Genomic DNA, 21488 nt, shown 5'->3' on the forward strand with positions numbered 1-21488 from the left:
ATATCAATGTGTTGGAATTGGAGGCAATGCTTCTAGTCCTCAAACGGCTCCGCCCTCATGTGATGGTCAGGACAGACAGCACAGCGTCAGCGGCATACACCTCATGTGATGGGCAGCAGGCACGTTCTGGTCAGGACAGACAGCACAGCGTCAACGGCTCTGCCCTCATGTGATGTCAGGCACGTTCTGGTCAGGACAGACCGCACAGCGTCAACGGCTCTGCCCTCATGTGATGGGCAGCACGTTCTGGTCAGGACAGACCGCACAGCGTCAACGGCTCTGCCCTCATGTGATGGGCAGCACGTTCTGGTCAGGACAGACCGCACAGCGTCAACGGCTCTGCCCTCATGTGATGGGCAGCACGTTCTGGTCAGGACAGACCGCACAGCGTCAACGGCTCTGCCCTCATGTGATGGGCAGCACGTTCTGGTCAGGACAGACCGCACAGCGTCAACGGCTCTGCCCTCATGTGATGTCAGGCACGTTCTGGTCAGGACAGACCGCACAGCGTCAACGGCTCTGCCCTCATGTGATGTCAGGCACGTTCTGGTCAGGACAGACCGCACAGCGTCAACGGCTCTGCCCTCATGTGATGTCAGGCACGTTCTGGTCAGGACAGACCGCACAGCGTCAACGGCTCTGCCCTCATGTGATGTCAGGCACGTTCTGGTCAGGACAGACCGCACAGCGTCAACGGCTCTGCCCTCATGTGATGTCAGGCACGTTCTGGTCAGGACAGACAGCACAGCGTCAGCGGCATACATCAACAGACAGGGAAGAGTGCGCTCCTCCCGTCTCCACCAGGCGGCTGTCAAGACTCCCACAATCTGCTCAGCCTGAGGGCTCTCTACATTCCCGGCAAGGAGAATGTGGGTGCAGATTTGATGTCACAAGGAGGTCCCCACCCAGACGAGTGGGGACTTCACTGGACCCAGACGTAGTCAGACGGATCCGGAAGCGATTCGGGGAGGCCGCTGTGGTCCTGTTTGCAAGCAGTCAGTCCAACCAGTAGGGCTGCAACGATTAGTGGACATAATCGACAACGTCGATCATAAAAACTCGTCGACGTGACAGAGGGCCGGTAACGTTCTTTCAAAACTGTGCAAATGTTCATTTGTAACTGCAATGCACTACAGGAAGTGCTGGGGGCATTATCATTGTCATTGTCTGACTGCATTGACTGAATGTCATTGACTGCATTCTGTACTAACAACAAAGAAGAAGAAAGCAGCAGCACTAACTTACAGCGGAAGCACCCTGGAACCGCGATGACAGCTACTTCAGATCATGGGTAAGTTTTAGCTAGTTAGTATTGTAATGTTTACGTTAGCTTACAGTACATGTTGGAAAACAGAACGTCTCATGGATAATGCTTGCTAAGCGAACGCTATTTCAGTTAACCTGTTATAGTGTTGTATAAAAGTTGCGATTTAAATTTCAAACGTATTCAAGTATTAACATCACTAACATGTCACAAAAGCATGTAGAATGTATATTATCATCAATACGTTAGTTTAGCAATAGGTTAAAAGTGTCATTAGATAGATTTAACTTTTCGATTTGGTGAAGTCTATTCCGAGAGGGCGACCATTTTGGAAAATTTGAATCATAGGAATTGTAGTCTTTTTGCGGCCATTTTGTAATAGACATCGCTAGCTGTCGATCAGCATTGGAATTTTTCCTAACTACACTTCCTGAAGGGATCTATGGGGTTCAAGGTTCATAGTTCTGTATTAATTTCTTTAATAACTCTTATTATTTGGGATAATATAACACAAAAGGTAGTTTGACAAATATTGAAAGGCTTTCAAGTTTCTCTTCCCTATTGTTAACATGTAGGAACAATTAGATCTGAAATTAGTTTCAAAACGGTTGCACTGTGGGGAAAATAAAAAAGTACAGTAGATTACAGTAGATTTCATCATCTGTTCTTATGCATGCCTGGTGATACTAAATCCAAATTGAACTCGGGCATTTGAAAGATAATGTATGTATATATATATATATAAATGTGCGAATTGGCTATAATAAGGTAATTTATAAGCTTCATATTCTATAATAATATTTCAAATTGCATTGGTCCGGATGGGAGAATTCAGTACTGTATCTACAGAACTTTCGGTTTAATCATCTTCCCTTTATTAATTTCCTTCGATTTTTTTGTACACATGATCTCAAGAGGGTACTGAACGAGATCAGTTTTTAATGTTTGGTCATTATTAGTATTCACTGTCAAAGATGCAAAGAAAAATCATAATTCATATTCTCCTTTGTTTCATCACAATTTAAGCAAGCCTAGTAATAGACACAATATTTCTGACACTGTGAATACATTCCCTGAGGTCCATAGATGTCCCTAGATACCAAGAATATGCAAATGGACCTTGTAGAAGTGGAGCAATATTCCATTTACCTAGGTATATATTTTAGGCGAAAATATTCCACGGGTGAAACAGGTTAATAAGTTGAGGATGCGTGTCCACCAACTTAGCTAAAAAGCGCCAAGCTTACTACTAGAGCACACTGGAGCTTGGCTAGGCTACCGGTGTTTACAGCTCCGTCAATTAGCACAGAGTGTCGTATTTTTGCAGACTGGTTAAGTTAAGATAGCCAGAGCCAACGTTCACTGCCTGTATAGCGTCATGGTCTCTAGGTTGCTTTTTTTTCTCAGTTGAAAAAAGTTGAACTGCAGGCAAGACTGCAGAGACAGGGAACGTTAGTGCTAGCTATCTTATATCTGATGATTTATAAGTGTGTGCTATAGCAATGCAATCACGGGTTCCTTTATGGACGCTGTCATTTGTAAATTGTGTGTTCCCCTGCAGGAGATAAAGACACACACACACAGCTCCTCTCACTCACAGCAAACAAAAGACCTAGAAGTCTGTCTGATCTGACTCATCCTCCTCTCCTCTCCCCATACAGCTGTTGGAGATGGTGGAGCCTAGTGAGTGGATCCACATCACCCTCCCCTCCTGGACCAGGTTAATAACAGCCCCATCAGAACCGCGGTGCTGGGGCAGAGGCTGCTACATACATTATTTGCACATTATCTTTACATTTAAACTTGCACTTTAATTTGTTTTCATTATGATTGATTATTGTATTTGTTATTAAAATACATTTGATTAAGCAAGTAGCTTAACACTTTGAGTGCCAACGACGAGAAATCTCGTTATTAATCGTTAACCTTTTTTATTAGCGATTTCCATAAATTTTTCATCAATCTAGCCTCACGTTACCACTGGGACTCTCTCTGAGCTCGAACAGGGAAAATACCGCCCCCTATCGTCTCCCGGATGGTAATGCAGCCTTTGGATTGGACTGAATGAAAACGCATGGGGAAAAGAACATCCGGAATCCACATTTTACTTGTCAGGCATGTGCGAGCCGATTGCGGTCATCCCGACCCTCAGAACAGCGTGGAATAGGCGGTCAGGTGGCGTAGCGGAGATTGCGTTCGTCACCAACACCGGAGACGCTGGATTCGCCTGTTCTAGCGTTTATTTGAAAACGATTCATAAATAGGCCGAAAAATTACAACGTTTTTTGTGTATTCCAGTAAAGGGCGATTCCTGCAGAATCACAATTTTTTCAGAACATTTCCAAAAAAGAAACATTTTCAAGATGGTATCAAATGGAAATGTACCGATTAAAAAACAATCCGTTTCGACAATGTTGACTGCAAGCAAGTCATTGATAAGCGACGGGCGTATTAGACACAGCCATAATTTAAGATATCGTTTATGCGTTCGCAAATGTGCTCGCCCTCTCATTGAATAGAGCGTTGGCATTCAAGCTCTAAATTGTGTGCCCCCTGCTGGCACTCAAAGTGTTAAGATCCAAATTCAAATGTTTCATGAGTCATTGTTTTAATTTGCAATGGAATCATCAATCATGTCATGTTAAGGCAGAGGGACTAGACAACAGGGTGACATTCACAGGTGTGCAGACTTGAGCACGTGAGTTAAAACATGCACTGGAGCCCGGAAAAGGAGCCGCGCCCACAGGAAGCAGAGATGGAGGGTGTGACAGAAATAATCGTTAGTTGCAGCCCTACCCACCATTGCCCCCTGTGGTTCTCAGTCGGAAGGACAACCCCCCTCTGGGAGTGGATGCCTTCTCGACATACCCGTGGCCGCCCGGGATTCTATAAGAGTTTCCCCCCATACATCTGATAAACCAGATGTTGGAGCGTGTACGTCAGGAGCGCAGGACTTTGATCCTGGTTGCGTCGGACCGGGGCACAGCCTTGTGGTTCCCAGCCCTAATTCAACTCCTAGTGGCCCCGCCCTATCCCATGGTCGCTGCAGGCACACGGCTCTGTGTTTCAACCACCTGTCCTGGGGCAGCTTCTAATGGCTTGGCTGCTGAGGTTGAATTTGGAGAGGATGCGTCTTAGCACTAATGTGATTAACACCATCCAGAACGCGCGCGCTCCATCCACTACCACGGTTTATGCAGGGAAGTGGCGTATGTTTCTAGAGTGGTGTGAGGCTGAGGGTCTGGACCGGGTGTCATGTCCCCTGAACTCGGTTTTGTCCTTCCTCCAGTCTATCCTTGATAGGCTCGCGGCCTCGACAGTTAAGGTATATGCCGCGGTTATATTTTCATGTCATGTAGGCTTTGAGGGCAAACAATTATTCAGCCACCCTCTCGTGAGACATTTCCTGCTGGGTGCACAGCGCCTCAAGCCTGTTAAACGTGCTCCGTCTCCAAGCTGGGACCTCCAACTAGTCCTGGTAAGGCTGTTGGGGGCCTCGTTTGAACATCTTGAGCAGGCGCCGTTGGATCGGCTGTCTTTCAAGATGGCGTTTCTTCTGGCCATCACCTCCGCTAAACGTGTGGGTGAGTTATGCTCTCTTTCGGTTCGGCCAAAGTGTCTGTCTATACAGGGAGATAATAGCTGCAGCGTTACTCTGAGGCCCAATCCAGCCTTTGTGCCAAAAAATATCCGGAGTTCTTATCGCTCCAGGGATATTGTGCTAAAGGCTTTTCACCCTCCCCCTCACGCAGGTGAGGTGGAGACGAGCCTTCACCTGTTGTGTCCCGTTTGTGCGCTTGCGGTATACCTTAGACGCACACAGCACCTCAGGGCTACCAGTCAACTATTTCTCTGTTACGGTGGCCCTAACACGGGTAAGGGCCAAACAATGCCTCTCACATTGGTTGTGTGAGGGCATTGCCCTCTGCTACACCTTGGCCGGACAGGTTCCCCCCGCGGGCGCCAGGGCACACTCCACCCGTGGAGTGGCAGCCTCTGCTGCCCTGCGGCCTCTTGGTCCTCCACGGGCCCTTTTGTCAGGTTTTACCTCATGGACATGACTGGGAGCTCTGTCTCCCATGCAGTCCTGAGTACCGGGACTTCTCCTGCATCCCGCCACCAGGTGGGCTAGCAGGAGTGTGTGGGGATGTGGGCCGTGCGCATAGGCGGCGCGTGAGCCGAACATTAGGGGAGGCTATATTGTGCGCACATTTTTTCCTTTTTTGTCAATACACACCCACTGACTAGGCTATGCAAGTCCCACTCATTTAATATATAGTGCAAATTAAGTGTTCAAATGAAGGCATCCAATAATAGATTAACCATTGTCTTTCTTACCTTAATGCAGCAAAATGTGACATTTCGTCTTGGCATCAATGATCTTTTCTGCTTTAACTTTGTCTGTCTCTCCTGGCGCATTGTTGTTCTTAGCCAGTTTCGGATGTGATGTGCCTCATTGCTGAGAAAGACCATTCACAACTTGAATCACAAGTTGCGGTGCTGACAGCAATGAAGGGAAACATTTTCGCCATTTGGATCTCATCATGCTTTGAAAACAATGTACATACAGTAGCTCTAAAAAGTTTCCACGATTTGATGAACTCGGACTCTCATCATGTCCTCTTAGAGCAAGCCCTTGTATGCCAAGATAAAGCAACATACAGCCTCAGGTGATCCGTAGTTATGCCCAGGGGCAGCCCGGTGCAGCTTCTAAATTACTTTGTTTATATGGCTTGGAAAAATACCGTATATCCATTTTGCTTTGTGAAATTTGTCAAAATAGCGCGCTGGTGTTCGCTACAAAGCGATTGCCGGGCTGAGATTCGGAACGCAGATGTTTGCTTTGCTGCGGCCTGCGGGATCAGGATGATCATGTGATTGGCTACATTATTTAACCTGAGCCTACGCGTGATTGGTTACTGCCTGTATGGAATGTTAAACGCCGCCACCTAGCCGATTGACACCAGCACAAGACACACACAATATAGTAGTCTATATAATGCTGCGCTGCAGCCTGCACACCAGGGCTGTACGGTGACTTTTTTTTGCACATAGCACTGGTGCTACAGAGGTTGATAGTTTTGTAGCACAGGCCAAAATCTTGTAGCACGAGTATAAAACGTCTCTAAACTCTCTAAAAACAACCACAAGTAGTGCAGTTCATTACTTAAATAGGTATGCGACTGGCAAGGGACATGAATCTTGCATACAGGGCACACAAAATCCAAACTTTAACAAGAAATGCTTTCAGACAAATTCTTTCTTTATTTGCTCCAAAAAACCGAAGTATGTTGTGAAGTGTATAGATAGATGTGAAATGTATAGATGTAGCAGTACTGTCTATCTGTATGTCGTGTATGTCATATGTTATGATGAATTGAAAATGGGGGACCCTGATGTAAACAAGACGAAAGTCTTTCTCTGGTCTGCATCCCCTTAACAATTGTGTGTATTGAGCCGTACTGTATTGTACCTATTCTGCAATCTGTTAATAAAGTTTTCAATCAATCAAGTTAACTTTGAACCTCGGTTGTCAAGCCGCGTCAATGTTGTGTATGCATCTGGGTGGCATCACAACAGTGTTCACTGTGCGTTTTAAGACAGCACGGTGGCCTTACGACAGTGCTGTGAAGTACCGTCAAGTGTTGTGGTAACGTCAGTTGGGTTGGTGTGCTGTTGTGCACAGCTAGCCCCTTTCGTGACTGCGATGTGCAAGCCAGGGGCTTTTGAGCATAAAATAAAATGTCTAACCTTACGTCGTAGTCCGGTGCGTTTTTGGAAACATTATAGACTATAGTCATAACAGATACAGTGCTTTGAGCACACGCGCACACAGGGCTAACCGCTAACGTAAGCTAGCAAGCAGTTATATAGCTAAAACGCTAACTAGAAGCTAACCACTGTATACAGTTCCAATAGACTAACATACACCTCTGTGATTTAAATGTGTCCTTGCCTTAGACTCGAGAGTTGTACTAGGGTTGGATGCAGTTCCCCGTTGGTCGTCTGTCTGTTTTCCATCTTCTGCTGTGTTTAATGTTATCGGTTTGCGAGTGCTTCTAGTACCGCGGGACTTTTATTCAACATTCTATATTTCCGCGGATTGGCGAGTACTGCAGGAACTTTTATTAAACATTATATATGTCCGCGGGTTGGCCAGTACTGCGGGAACTTTTATTAAACATTCTATGTCCGCTGGTCTTGTGCAGTGCTCTCGTGGCACTGTCAACTCACCAAGTGGATAGCGTGGCGCCGTGGCCCATTCAACTTAATACTAGGGATGCACCGAATGGGAAATTCTTGGCCGAAACCGATACCGAAAATAGAAAACAGTTGGCCGAAAACCGAAAGCCGAAATGCAGAAAATTATTCATAGAATAGATTTTTTTTTACCAATGTTGTGGAACATTATGATTATTGAAAAATATATGATTATGGCAAAACTTAACTTAAATAATAAATAATCACTATTATGGGTCCATAAAACATTTATTCAGCACTTCTGAATGCATACAGTACATTAATTCCATCTTTTCTCTGGCTGCGCAGCGGACATCTGTGCTCTACTGAGCGCACCATTCTAGTCCCCAGCTCAATGTGCTCGCTTGACTCGGCACAGTAGACGCGCGACAGACAGACAGCGTCAATGTGAGAAACACAATCCCCCCCCCCTCTCGCTCTGAATAATATGCATATTAGATCACTCAGTGATTAACCGCGACGGGCATATAGTAAATAAGGATATAAAAGCATGTTAAAGACGCATTTATTGGACGCGTTGCGCGCAGAGTTTACATAGAAACAGCGCGACTCCCGACAGCGCGACATCATCACAACAACACGCGTTAGGTTACAGGTTGTTTCTTGTTGTTTTCGGCCGAAAGTTTTTGGCCATTTTCGGCCGAAAGTTTTCGGCCACGGAAATTTCGGTGCATCCCTACTTAATACCGTCACACTTTTCTTTTTCTTTTTTTGCCACACGGGCCATCGCACCAGTGCTACTGAAGTCAATCCATTCATCGCACAGACTGACGTCAGTGTAGCACGTGCAACACATATATCGCACTGTACAGCCCTGCTGCACACATATATTATATATACATTTAAAAATTCCCAGCATAACATTTGATTTGGTTGGCCTAGCCTAGCCTTCATTACCCGCCGCCTATGACCGCAGGGTGTTTACACACGGACCCACTCATGTTGTGCGTCCTAGGGTGGCTGTGCCCTGGCTATTACACATAATGGATCGGAGTCCTATCTTTCCACTCCTCATTAGGACAAGCGGGGGGATAGGACCCTCCTCTCCGCCTTGATGGTAAGGGACCTCAGGGGGTGCATCTATCAGTGGCTACGCGTCCCGCTCCCCCTTTAGTTCGCAAAGGTAGAGCGAAACGCGAAGACCAGATATGAAATAAAATCCTATAACCCTAATTATATGAATACTGGCTGAGCGTTTCGCTTTCAAGCCCTGAGCACTAGGGGTGCACAGATGTATCGGTCGGGTATCGGTATCGGCCGATAAGTGCCTTGTTGACCGATAAGCTCGAATGTGCCGATGGCAGTAGCCGATAAATATCCATCAATTTGTGTGGCAAAAAAAAATCAGTCGCGTCGCGACCTGCACAACGCCGCCCCCGGCCCACACAAGCTACTGCATCAAAGTTACTACTTATAATTAACAAATGCATTAGTTTTGTGGCATTAACGTTATATAGTTAGTGTTACACGTTCAATAACATCAGCATATTATTTACCCGAACGTAGCAAGTTCATACTAGCTCAGTTCCTTCCGTTACTCATAGAGCCCTGAGTTTTACCCATTCTGCAATCTGTTAATAAAGTTTTCAATCAGACACATATATAGAAAGACTTTGTTTTATTATAACATTCGTTGCAGTAAAATCATCTTGTCTCGTTTAGTCATCCTGCGGAGCTAAAAGCAAAACGTCGGCGGCGCCACCGCGGGGATTTAACGTTGTTGTAGAAAACCTCTCGTCAAAATCAATGGCGGACAAAGGCGGAAGTAAAAAATGTATACGCGCTTGCCGATTGGTGGTAACAGCAGAGGCGGGTGCAAGCGGTGTGACGTAATTGGCAGAATTGACTGTCAATCAAAATTTCATTGGTTGAGAGCTCTGGTTGAGACAATAGTATCCAGCTGCAGCCCGGTAGACCATACTGAGAGAATTAGTATCTAGCTGCAGCCCGGCAGACCATACTGGGAGAGAGATAGTGCTATTTCTTGATGTTTCCTTTTTAAGTTTTTTAAGTAAGTAAAGAGGCCTATGTTCATATCGGTGAGCACAATTTGTAACACAAATATACAGTAGTTTCATAAAGAAAAAAAAATATATTACAAAAAAAAATTACAAAAAAATTAAATTAAAAAAATTAAAAAAAGAAATTGCCACAAATATCGGTATCGGTATCGGCCGATTGTGTTAGTTAGAACAATTGGTATCGGTGGCAAATTTTCTTATCGGTGCATCCCTACTGAGGACCCTTGGCTGTTTTTTCTCACGTGAAATTCAGACTCGGAAGGAGGAAGTATAATAATAATATAATAATGCAGGACCTGTTCAGAGGTCTTTATGTCTGTATGGGCCCCGCCCTGGGATTTTATGGGACCCGGGGCGGGTGTGGCCGTAGTAGATGTAAAGGTGCAGGTGGAAGTTTATTTCAGCGAGCACATTAGGTGCTATGAGCTACGAATGTGATCGCAAAGGTAGAGCGAAACGCTCAGCCAGTATTCATATAACTAGGGTTATATGATAACCTTCGATTTTGAGACAGGAAAAACCCTGATTAAGTCAAGTATAGTCAAGTTTATTTGTATAGCCTAATATCACATGTCTCACAGGGCTTCAGACCCACAATTCAGAACTATCCCTTTAATCTCCATGAAGATAAAGAAAAGGTCCCACAAAACCATACTAGTGTAAATAGCTTATAATAAAAATTTAACATAGTTCCAAAGGTAGGCAAACCAAACCAACAAGAACAAGTGTAATTCCTTAACACATTAATTGCCAATGACGAGTTAACTCGTTATAGCCCGCCAAGCGTTGGACGCCAACAGCGAGTATACTCGTTATTATGATTGTTATTTCTTTTATTCGCTATTTCCATTCATAATTCATCCTGCTGTGCTGTAGGACTGTGTGGCACTCTGTCTGAGAACGCAACGGTCGGCTACCGCCGACTAACGCCTTGCGGCCGCTATTGCACTCCATTTGAAACGATGTGGTTTGTTTTCCTGGCCGAGCTGCAGCGTGCAGGCGGCCTGAATTCTTTAACTAACGGATTTCCAGTTCCGCATTCGCGTTCTGCGCTCTGATTGGCCACTGACGTTTCTGGTCACGCCAATCGTGTGACGGCAAGTTCTGCCACCGGTTAAGCTTAGGCACTCTTTCGAAGTTGGTTAAGGTTAGAGTTTGTCTTAGAGCAGGGCGATAGAACACCAGCCCTGATTCCAAACTCTAACCTTAACCAACTTCGAAAGAGTCGCCTAAGCTTAACCAGTGATAAACTAGGCGTTAGGTAGTTTGCTGCTGTTCGAGGCGGAAATGGGCACGTCACGCGATTGGGCGCACATGTCACATGACCAGAAACGTCAGTGGCCAATCAGATCGCAACAGAAACGTCAGTGGCCAATCAGATTGCAGAACTCGAACGCGGAACTGGAAATCCGTTAGTTAAAGAATAGACGCGTGCAGGCGGGGTCTAAACACTCCAGCAAGACAAGCGCTTATAGGGATGCCATCGACGAGTGTACCCGCCCCCGTTAATTTATTTAACAGATTGCAGAATGGGTACAATACAGTACGGCTGAATACACACAATTGTTAACACTTTGACTGCCGGGAAACGCTTTACAGCGTCATTCCCGGCCATGCTCAAGTTGCCGGAGGACGCTGTACAGCGTCCTTATATCAATATTTCAAAAATCTGCGATCGGATTCATATTTCCCCTCCGCTTGCCTGAGATCCACCAGGAGGACCCACTGAGCTCTCTGGCGGTTCAGGAGCGCCATCTGGTGGCCGATCGGCGCAATCGCCAAACAGGAAGTGCTATGGAGGTTGTGCTGGTCGGCCATATTACTTCCGGGCACTCTGTTTGGCTCCCGGGACTCGATCTCGACACAATACATAGCGATCGATTGCCAATAACTCGATAAATAACATGATTTGGACATATATACTATTATACAAGCTGGAAATGGACCCGATATTTCTACATACCATAATAGGTAAATGACTGTTCCACGCTCATCGCCCAACGGCGCGAGGAGGATACGGTAAGATTCAGCGTTATTTTTGATCGTATTCCATATAAACTGTTATGATGAACATATCACCCACACTAGATAAATGATATAACGCTGCCCACGGAATTATAAACGATCCCCCGCCCATCCGGTCATCATCAGATCATACGTAGATCATTCTAGAAGTACGTCCAATTGAATTTTTTTATATCGCCCCGATTGCCATCAAACTGTATTTCATCATCAATATAATGCATTTGGGGCTATATATCACGTTCTGGAGAAAGCTGCAGAAAGAGATGAAAACATACTTATACATTAGACCATACTTTACTATGAATATGTGAATGAAAAAGTTTAACGTTGCTACACAATGAACAATACATATAGGACTTTGAATGGGCCCTAATAATGGCAATGTAGCAATAGAATTTAAAAAGTTATAGCCCTGCAAAGAAGGGGAATTTCTCCATAGACAAATAGCGCTGGCAATCCACAGTCATTTTCCGGATTTCTGGCCGGCACCCATAGTGATGATGATGATGATGGATTGGATTTATATAGCGCTCTTCGTGACACCCCAGTGACCCCAGAGCGCTTACAGAGTCCATTATTCGTTCATACACAGTCATACCGGTGGTGGTAAGCTACAATTGCAGCCAGAGCTGCCCTGAGGCAGACTCACGGAAGCGTGGCGAATAATCATCGCCTACGGCCCCTCCGACCACCACCAACATTCATTCACATGCATACACATTCATACGAGGCAAGTAGGTTAAGTGTCTTGCCCAAGGACACAACGGCAATGGGATGGACATGGGCTTGAGCGGGATTCGAACCACCAACCCTTCGATCATTGGACGACCCGCTCTACCCCTGAGCCACGCCGCCCCATAGTGTTAAGGGGATGCAGACCAGAGAAAGACGTTTGTCTTGTTTACATCAGGGTCCCCCATTTTCAATTCATAGTGACATGACATACAATTATAATTATATATATAATTATATAATTATAAATTATAAATTAAATATAATATAATTGTTTGCTTGATAGACGAAGGTTGCAACATAATTATGTAATGTCATTTCATTGGCTGTGAGAGCAGCCCCACTGCACCCAGGCAGCGCAGCCGAGTGAAACCTTGTTGGCTGCGTCACAGTCAGGAAAGGGGCTACTTAATTAATTAATCCAATCCACTTTATTTATAGAGCACATTTAAAAACAACAAAGTTTACCAAAGTGCTGTACAAGTCCCACAACATAAGATAAAAAAATAAAAAAAATAAAATAAAAAAATATTTTAATTAAAAAAAATAAAAATCTCGAAGCGTCGAATTAAAATCAAAGCTCGGCCCCGAAGCTTCGATTGCCAAAAAAAGCTTTGAAGGTCAGCCCTAGAAGAAACTGTACATTAGGAGGGGAGAAACCCTTTTTATCATCAATGTACATAGATACACACACCACTGCACTATGAACTGCCAGCCAGCTAGCTGGCTACCCGAATCCACAACAGCCAGGCAGCCAACCGTACAAAATACAGTCTCAGCCAATCACATCGATTTGTACAGTTAGTTAGCAGTTAGCTCCACTCCATTGCGAATTAAAAAGGTAGTCAGTATTAGCTACTAGATACAGTTGCTAGGTAGCTAACGTTAGCTAGCTAGCTAGGAGCTGCAAAAACGAATGCCTATGATGGTATCAGCTAGGGATGCCCCGATCGATCGGCCACCGATCGTTATCGGCCGATACTCAGTATAAATATGCAATCTGTGAATTCCGATAATTAGTCATATTCGCCGATAGCGGAAACCGATCAAGCGAAGCTCTCACTCGCTGTCTGTCTCAGACACACACGACCTGCAAACTGCCGCTGCTCCTCCTCCCTAGCCCCGCCCGCCCCCGTGTAGAGTTTGTAAACAAAGAGGTGCCGCTCCTCTGCTCGAGTCTGTAGTGCACTGCATTCGACCGGCGCTAACGTTAGCTACCTAGCTATCGTTACTGTTTAAACAAAATTACCCAGTCAACTATTCACGTTTAGTAGGCATTGTCTAACGGTATTTAGCCGGCTAGCTACCGATAGCTCCTGATATCAACAAATGATCCAGAAAGTCTAGTAGTTCATGTTCATACCTCAGTTAGCTTGCGTTAGCTGACGTTCGTTTACTGTTCAAAACGAAATGTCCCATTGAACTAAAGTTCTGTCTTAACGTCATCTAGCCGGCTAGCAGTAGCTACAGATAGCTCTTGATATCAATGTCTTATAACATTGATTTAATGCGTATTCGAGCTGAGGGCTTGCTGAATGTGAAATGAGTCTGACCAAAGCACTTAACGTTACCAATGGGGTCCCGCTGCAGCGCCGGAGAATCCTTTTGAGCTGGGCTACTAGAGTACACACAGACAGTGGAGCTGTTTGCAGATAGTGAGCATTTTGACTTGTTGCGTGGTGGCGATGTCTCGCAGTCGCAGATAATACAAGTACAAGTCTAATTATATAATATATATATTTTATAAAAAAAAAAAAAAAAAAAACGTTATATAAAATAAATTTTAATTTCTTTTTAATCAAAAACAATCGGTATCGGATCGGTATCGGCCGATATGGATCACGACGATCGGTGATCGGTATCGGTGGCAAAAAACGTGATCGGGGCATCCCTAGTATCAGCCATTGACACGAGCGCCTATCAGTAGCTAGCCAGCTACATAACGTTAGACAACGCCCTGTGCATTAAACTAAAGTGAATAGTTTACTGGGTCATTTTGTTAAGTGATGTTGAAAGAGGAGCTGCACTCTTGCTCTGTTCAGAGCGAATGAGAGATGTTGACTAGACGGGTCTGTGAGAGGGAGGGGCATGGGCAATGCGAGCAGCGTGTGTGAACGTGTGTGTGCATCAACAACTTGCTGTAGGATAAGAGAAGACAGCGAGGCTTGAAGGCTAATCTTAACCAATCTAAAATCAGCATTAAAAGTAAGAACGTCAAGCTCACGTTTTATTGGTTAGAAACTTAGAATGGTCACTGTCAACTCACAAGGCACATACTGAGTGACAAACTAGCGAATGGACAGGGGGGGGGGGGGTCGCACCAGAACAATTATTTGCACTCGCGCGAATGCTCCCAATTATATTTTGAGGTCGCACAGATTTCGGTCGCAATTTCGAGCCCTGTAATTGAATCGAATCGTTGTCACAAGAAAAGATGAAATTACCTACCTGGGTTCCATCCTAGAGGCTAATCTTTCCTGTGACTAGGCCTGTCACGATAACACATTTTGCTGGGCGATTAATTGTCCCAGAAATTATTGCGATAAGTGATATTATTGCGGTTTTGAGAGAAATAATTTTTTTGAGAAATGTATTTCCCAAAAGTTTTCAATCAACTTTTTTTTTTTACTAATATAATGATAATAGCATAATAATGCAAGGAAACCGTTTCAAAGTGCAATAAACCTTTATTTAACATTGGAAGACATTTTAAATATCCTAAATTACTACCTAACCAATCAGATATGAGGTAGCGTCAGAAGCAGAGTAACCTCGTTCCCAGTTTTACCTATGAGCCGACAACTTGTGTCGTCCGGTTCTGTGTTTTTGAGCTAATGATAAAAACAAATGTTGAGATTGTTGGTGAACAACTAACTTTAGGTTAGTTTTAACGTTAGCTACTAACGTTAGATGCAGCTACTACAGGCAATCAACGATGAGGAGGAAGCGTCATAGCATCAACACTAGATCTTTAATCTTTATTTAGCAGTCCAGTTTCTCCGGGCAGTAGCGTATAGCGTTTGTTCACGCTACATCACTACTTGGGTCTAAAAATAGCTACACTACAAAAAACGCTACTTGGTTCAAAAGGAGCGACGCTACCATCACGCTACTGAGAAATGTAGTTAAGCTATGTAGCGTTGCTACTGCCCAACATACGCATGGTGCTCACAGGAGCTCCTGTGCTGTACTCTGTAGTAACGCCAGCGGCCCGCCTCCCCACACGGAGAGGTACTGGTTCCCGCCTCATTAAAACAAACACGCAAATAGCAATTAATTGCGCCCATCAAAATCATTGCATTCATTTTCATTATTGCGCGATAAATTGATTTATTGCTTATTGCAACAGGCCTACCTGTGACAAAATGGCATCCAATGTAATAAAAAAAAGTCAACCAACGAACTCGATTCTTGTACCGGATCTCCTCTCTGGTAAACAAGAATACCCTGAAGACTCTGGCAGGAGCACTCATTCAAGGGTACTACGACTATGCTTGCACCTCATAGTACCAAAGCACCTCAAAGGCACTAAAAATATCTCAAAACAAACTAGTCAGACTACTGCTTGACCTGACTCCTAGAACCCACCTCACCCCTGCCCACTTTGACAACCTAGGATGGCTTAGAGTAGACAACAGAGTACAGCAACTTGCAATGGGCCTGGTCTACAAGATACACTACACGACCAAGGTACCCATGTACATGTCAAAATACTTCCCAAAGGTCAGTGAATACCACGATCACAACACCAGAGGGAGCTCCACAAATCATGTTAAACCCAGATTCGGCTCAAACAAGGGACCAGGGAACAAAATAAGTACCAGCCAACCGCCAATGGCTGGTAAAAAATCTGCCTGGCTGGTAGTTTTTAAAATCTACCAGCCAAATGGCTGGTAAGTCAAAAAGTTAAGTTTGTTCCCTGAGAGCAGAGCTACACAGCAGTGCGCCTATTTTGCGAGCCGAAATAAGTCTGAGGTTTTTTCTTCTTCTCACAACGGGTCAAATGCATCTAACATGCATTGCATCGTCGCCATTCCTTTATGCCCACATCGCCCGAAATGAACGTTATGTTAGCGTAAGCTAACAAGCTAATCCTGATCAGCGGCAGAGCCATAGAGAACAGCAGACAGTGTGGACTGGGGAAAGGGAAATGGGGGGGGGGGGCACTCTCCCTTTCTCTGTGTGTGTGCGTGCGTTTGGAAAGACGATGAAGTCACTAGTCAGGACTCAGGTGAGTATATTGTAGTAAACTGAGGATTACTGAGGATGCACAGATAATGTTGATATTCAAATATAAAAAGGTTTCGAGAGGAGTGGAAGTTTGAAGACAGACTAGACTACAATATGATGCGGGGGTGGTGAGTTGAAACAGTGTGTGTGTCCCCGACCCCACTTCTATGTTTCAATAAATTATTTGCATTTAAAACTATTAACGCTGACTCATTCCTTCAGTCCACTAAAAATTATGCTAATATTCCTTATGTTGTTTATGATATTAATTGAAAATAGCATATGAGAGTATTATATAGTAATAATAACACATGGCGATATACTAAAAAGCTATTTTTAATTTTTGGCTGGTAAAAAATCTGCCTGGCTGGTAGTTTTTAAAATCTACCAGCCAAATGGCTGGCAAGTCAAAAAGTTTATTTTGTTCCCTGCAAGGGACTAAACACGTTTCGTACATTCGTACCCTTTCGTACATACATGATGAAACATAATACCGATAATCTTGATTTCAGATTGATTCAATAATCAGGCGAGAAATGGCACGATTTATAATGAAATGCAGTAAAGCGCTGTTTGGCGGAGTTTCCTGGGATTACACAGGATCACTCTAAGGCCATGGTTAGACTAGTGTATTCCTGGCGTTTTTTATACGTTTTTGACGACGTTTGATGTCCCTATTACACAGAAATGCGTTTTTTGGCGTTTTTTTGTGGATACGGCTGAAACGCAAAATTGTGTTTGCGTTTGGAGATACGCAAAAAAAACGAATCGACAACAGCGTGTAGTCAGCACGCTAGCCGTTGTTGCGAAAATGCCCATGCGCAGTAGATACCATCGCGTGCCCTTCCGGTGACAACAGTGTGTGTGTTTGGGACATAGCTCCGTGTCCCAAATACTACAGCTTCAGCTACCATGTGTTGTCAAGTTATTGTTATAAGGACCCCAGTCCAAGCTACAACAGTCTGCATTCCCTTAACAATTGTTTGTATTGAGCCATATTGTATTGTACCCATATGCAATATGTTAAATAAAGTTTACATCCATTCATTCTGCTAGCATTACCGATTGCATGAGCAGCTGGCTAACGTGAGCTATCAGGATTCAGACCCTGTTAGCTCAGAGCTCCTCTTTCAACTTAACAAGCATTAAACAAAATGGCCCAGTCATCTATTCACCTTTGTTTAATACACACAGCGTTGTCTCTAATGTTATCTAACTACTGATAGCTCGCGATATCATCAGTTTGTGCTGGCTAAGTAGCGTGAGCTAACGTTAGCTTCTAGCCACAATGCTATATTGTTATAATGGCATACTCCATTGACGTTAGCATGCAGCTAACAATGCTACCGATCGTTTTTTAGACTAAACTATCCGCTCTTGGTGGTTAGTTTTGTTTCATCAACAAATGACAGGCAGAACAGTGAATGTATCCGTTTTGTTTATTGCACTTTTATTAGGCTTTGCTGAAAAAGAATTGCTGCATTGAGTAAATAGGCAAGATGGTGGCGCGGCATAGGCGCCTGCCTTATTGACATTTTCTTTGCTGGAGCTTCCAGGAAGTGTATTGGCACATTCGTTCTGATTGGTTGAAATTGCCTTCATGTTTGCCACCTACTGCCACCTACTGCTTTGGCAGTGTACTACATCAGTGTGCTCGGGTGACAAAAACGGAAAAAAAACGAAAGTGTGACTCGAGGCGCACAACGTCGCGGCGATACGCATATGAAAACAATACGAAGATGATACGAAAGGTGTAACCGCCGCCTAAAACTATACTCATATTCACCACGGTATAAAACGGAAATGTATGGATGAAAAAAGTATCTGTTTTTTGCATGTTGACCGGAAGAAACTCACTGACAATCAACGTTGTTATTAGATCCATGGCTATAATATTTAATATAGTTTTTAGCACTACAAACACCGCCATCTATCCCCATTGCATTACAGCGCTGGCACAAAGCCATACGCCCACAGCGCCATCTGGCGCTCAATGTGTTAAGAACTAGAGTAAGCTAATTGCAACAAGTGAGCGTTCGTGATCCCGTGTAAACGGTTAACATCATCGACAATGTTATCAGCTGGTTCAAAATCCTACTATTTTCCTATTCCTGAATTCTCAATTTGCGGAGGGTAAATGACCATGTATGGCTTTGTCAGTATTCCAATGTACAGTGTACAGCCCCCCACCCACCCACCTAACCCCACCCCACCTACCCAACCTCGTCCAATCAGGGGCGTCCATTTGGTATGGCACTCGCCATACCTTGGCAAACAAAAATGTAAAAAAAAAAAAAAAAATGATTTAGAATTCGAATGTCAACATTATGAACGAAGCTTCGAACTATTTGGTACAGCCCTAGCATGTTTTGATTTTGATATTGTCAATTATCTCACTTTTACTAGGTGACTTTTGCTGTGACTAACTGAAATATGCCCCAAAAAAAGGAAAATGGACATAGGGACGTTTTTTTTATCAAAGGGCAGCAGAGACAAGTGATACAGGGACACAGGTAAGGTATGGCTTAGTGATTATAATAGTGCAGTTTAGCATTCAGTAACCCATAGTTTTTGTGAATGTGTTTTTGATACTACATTCTGTTGAACACACACCTCAAAACCGTACCTAAGGAAAATTGGCTCAATTGCAAGAAAAGTAATAGACAGTTATGATATTACATTCTGCATAATTCGTATTCAAAATATTGTGGTTCCCTGCTTTAGTCTGTTGACACATTTCTATACGAAAAATGCTTGTGTAGTCCTGTGTCATACCTAAATGTCATATAACTGAATTGTATAGAAACAACTCACCAAAAGTGACTATTGCACAACTGATTTGACAAAAAAAATCCACCTAGGGGGGGAAACCCCCCCTTCACACACCCCCCCCTCCTCTCCATACCTTGCCTTTTAGTGAAAGGACGCCACTGCCTCCAATGTACAGTTTCTACGTCAAATGTATATACACTCTTTTTCTGGACACTTTTTGTATCACAAAAAGTACTGTATTTGCTAATCTGGTATGTCATAAATGTATAGATGTAGCAGTACTGTCTATCTGTATGTTGTGTACGTCATATCTCATATGTTATGATGAATTGAAAATGGGGGACCCTGATGTAAACAAGACGAAAGTCTTTCTCTGGTCTGCATCCCCTTAACAATTGTGTGTATTGAGCTGTACTGTACCCACTACCCATTCTGCAATCTGTTAATAAACTTTTCAATCAATAACATGAGCTAACTAGCTAGCTAATCTTACCTGTCAAAATCAGACGGCATCTCTGCCTTCAGTTGTCAGCAGCATGTCAACAAAGTTAGCTAGTCTCACTAACGTTACCGTCCTCCGTTAGGAATCCGTCAATTGTGTCATGTCACCGACTAGCCAACGCTAATCAACGTTAGCTCCTGTGCCTTGGCCCAAAGTATATGGGTTTTGTAACAGTTAATCTGAGCTGCAGTACACACAGACGCATAATAATGTAGCTAAATGGGGATTAGCTAACGTAACAACCGAACAGCTAACACAGATCATGTGCCATCTAACTAACGTTGACGCTAGCGGTTAGCTAACTGGCGTTAGTTAATTTAGCTAAATGACGCAACTTGTGTTGTTGTTGTTGTTGCCTTTTGTTAAGGTTGAATTAAGTTATCGCCAAGTTAGTTGTTTATGTTTATGCAGAAAGCGAAAGAAGACGACTAACAGTTCATTTCTCAATGTTAACGTTGATCTAACAGTGTAAATAAAGATGACATTTCTACGCGAACTTTGTTTAGTACAGCTAGCCGCTAGTGCTGCTAGCATAGTCACGACGGGCCGTTCAGTCCAGTTCGTCCGGTTAGCTGTTCACATCTAGCTATGAAGATCTTTGAGCGAGATTGTAACGTTGTGTTATTAACGTTACTTCGGGAATCATAGAAAGTTGCTCGCTGCTCAAGTGCATTTAGTCAGCGAACGGGCCCGTTGTTATTTTCCGCGACCTGTGGGCTCAGTGTACCGCTAGTAAACCTCACCTCTCTGGGTACGAGCTGGTTCTCTTCGCTGGGCACCATTTCCATTTGTGCGACAGCTCAGGCAGACTATCTATCCGGGTACGGGTGTCAGCGTGAAAACTTTGCAGCGGTGAACACAAACATGATTTGTGTTTGTTTTGTTTTAATTTATGATGCTTGTCTAACGAGATCAAACGTGCCAAAACTTGCAGGCTAATCAAAGTGATCCCAGCACACTTGCTCTCTGTTCCCAATGTCTAAGCATAAAGTAGCCTGCTAATATCAATGGATGGGGAAAAATGGCCGGTGCTCAATTTCGCGAGACTTCAGACAGAGGAGCAGCGTCAGACACGCAACCCGTCCGCGTGTATGCTTTTACCAATGCATTCGTGTTTCCGGGTTCCCGTTTTGCGCTCTGATTGGCCGCTGACATACGCTAGCACGCCCCCCTCGCTACGCCCGCAGCAGCGGACTCTAAATCGAGCAGCTGTTTCCATGCGTACGCCCCCCCTCGCTATGAGTGACGCACGAACAGCTGTTTCCGCGTGCTAAAGTTCTCTGCGTGCATGAAACAAGACAAACAATACAGTAACAGTAATAATCAACGATGAATCACAGGACAATAACAGAAATAATAATAACAATAATGACAGTCCAGTAATTAAATCAGAATGAAAGTAGACTAAATGACATAAAAATAATAAATATAATACATGGGCTCGCGCTCGCTCTTCCCCCCCAACCCCATGTCAGAGACGAAGCCTCTCGACGTCTCCCCCCAACCCCATGTCAGAGACGAAGCCTCTCGACGTCTCTTTGTCATAAAATAATTTGTGAAACCTGTGGTGCTCAAGTGGAACATCTAATGGGACTCCGTGAGCCTTCAAAGCTGCTCTTATTTGTAAATAGAAGAAAAAAGTGGAACTGGTGAGGTCAAATTTGTTGGATATATCTCGAAG

The 21488-nt window shown here is 44.0% G+C and overlaps 1 protein-coding gene across 2 annotated transcripts in view; it reads right to left on the reverse strand.

Moving 5' to 3' along the window:
* Window positions 1-20809, reverse strand: part of usp47 (ubiquitin specific peptidase 47) — a 130623-nt gene extending 109814 nt beyond the window's left edge. For both annotated transcript variants that reach the window (XM_084337612.1, XM_084337611.1), the window contains exon 1: window positions 20551-20809. In XM_084337612.1, coding sequence (XP_084193738.1) covers window positions 20551-20595 — 45 coding nt within the window. In that variant the 5' untranslated portion in view covers window positions 20596-20809. The remainder of the gene's footprint in view (window positions 1-20550) is intronic.
* Window positions 20810-21488: the final 679 nt, after the last annotated feature.

This window comes from Notolepis coatsorum (genome assembly GCF_963971535.1).
Source record: "Notolepis coatsorum genome assembly, chromosome: 20".
Lineage (NCBI taxonomy): Eukaryota > Metazoa > Chordata > Actinopteri > Aulopiformes > Paralepididae > Notolepis > Notolepis coatsorum.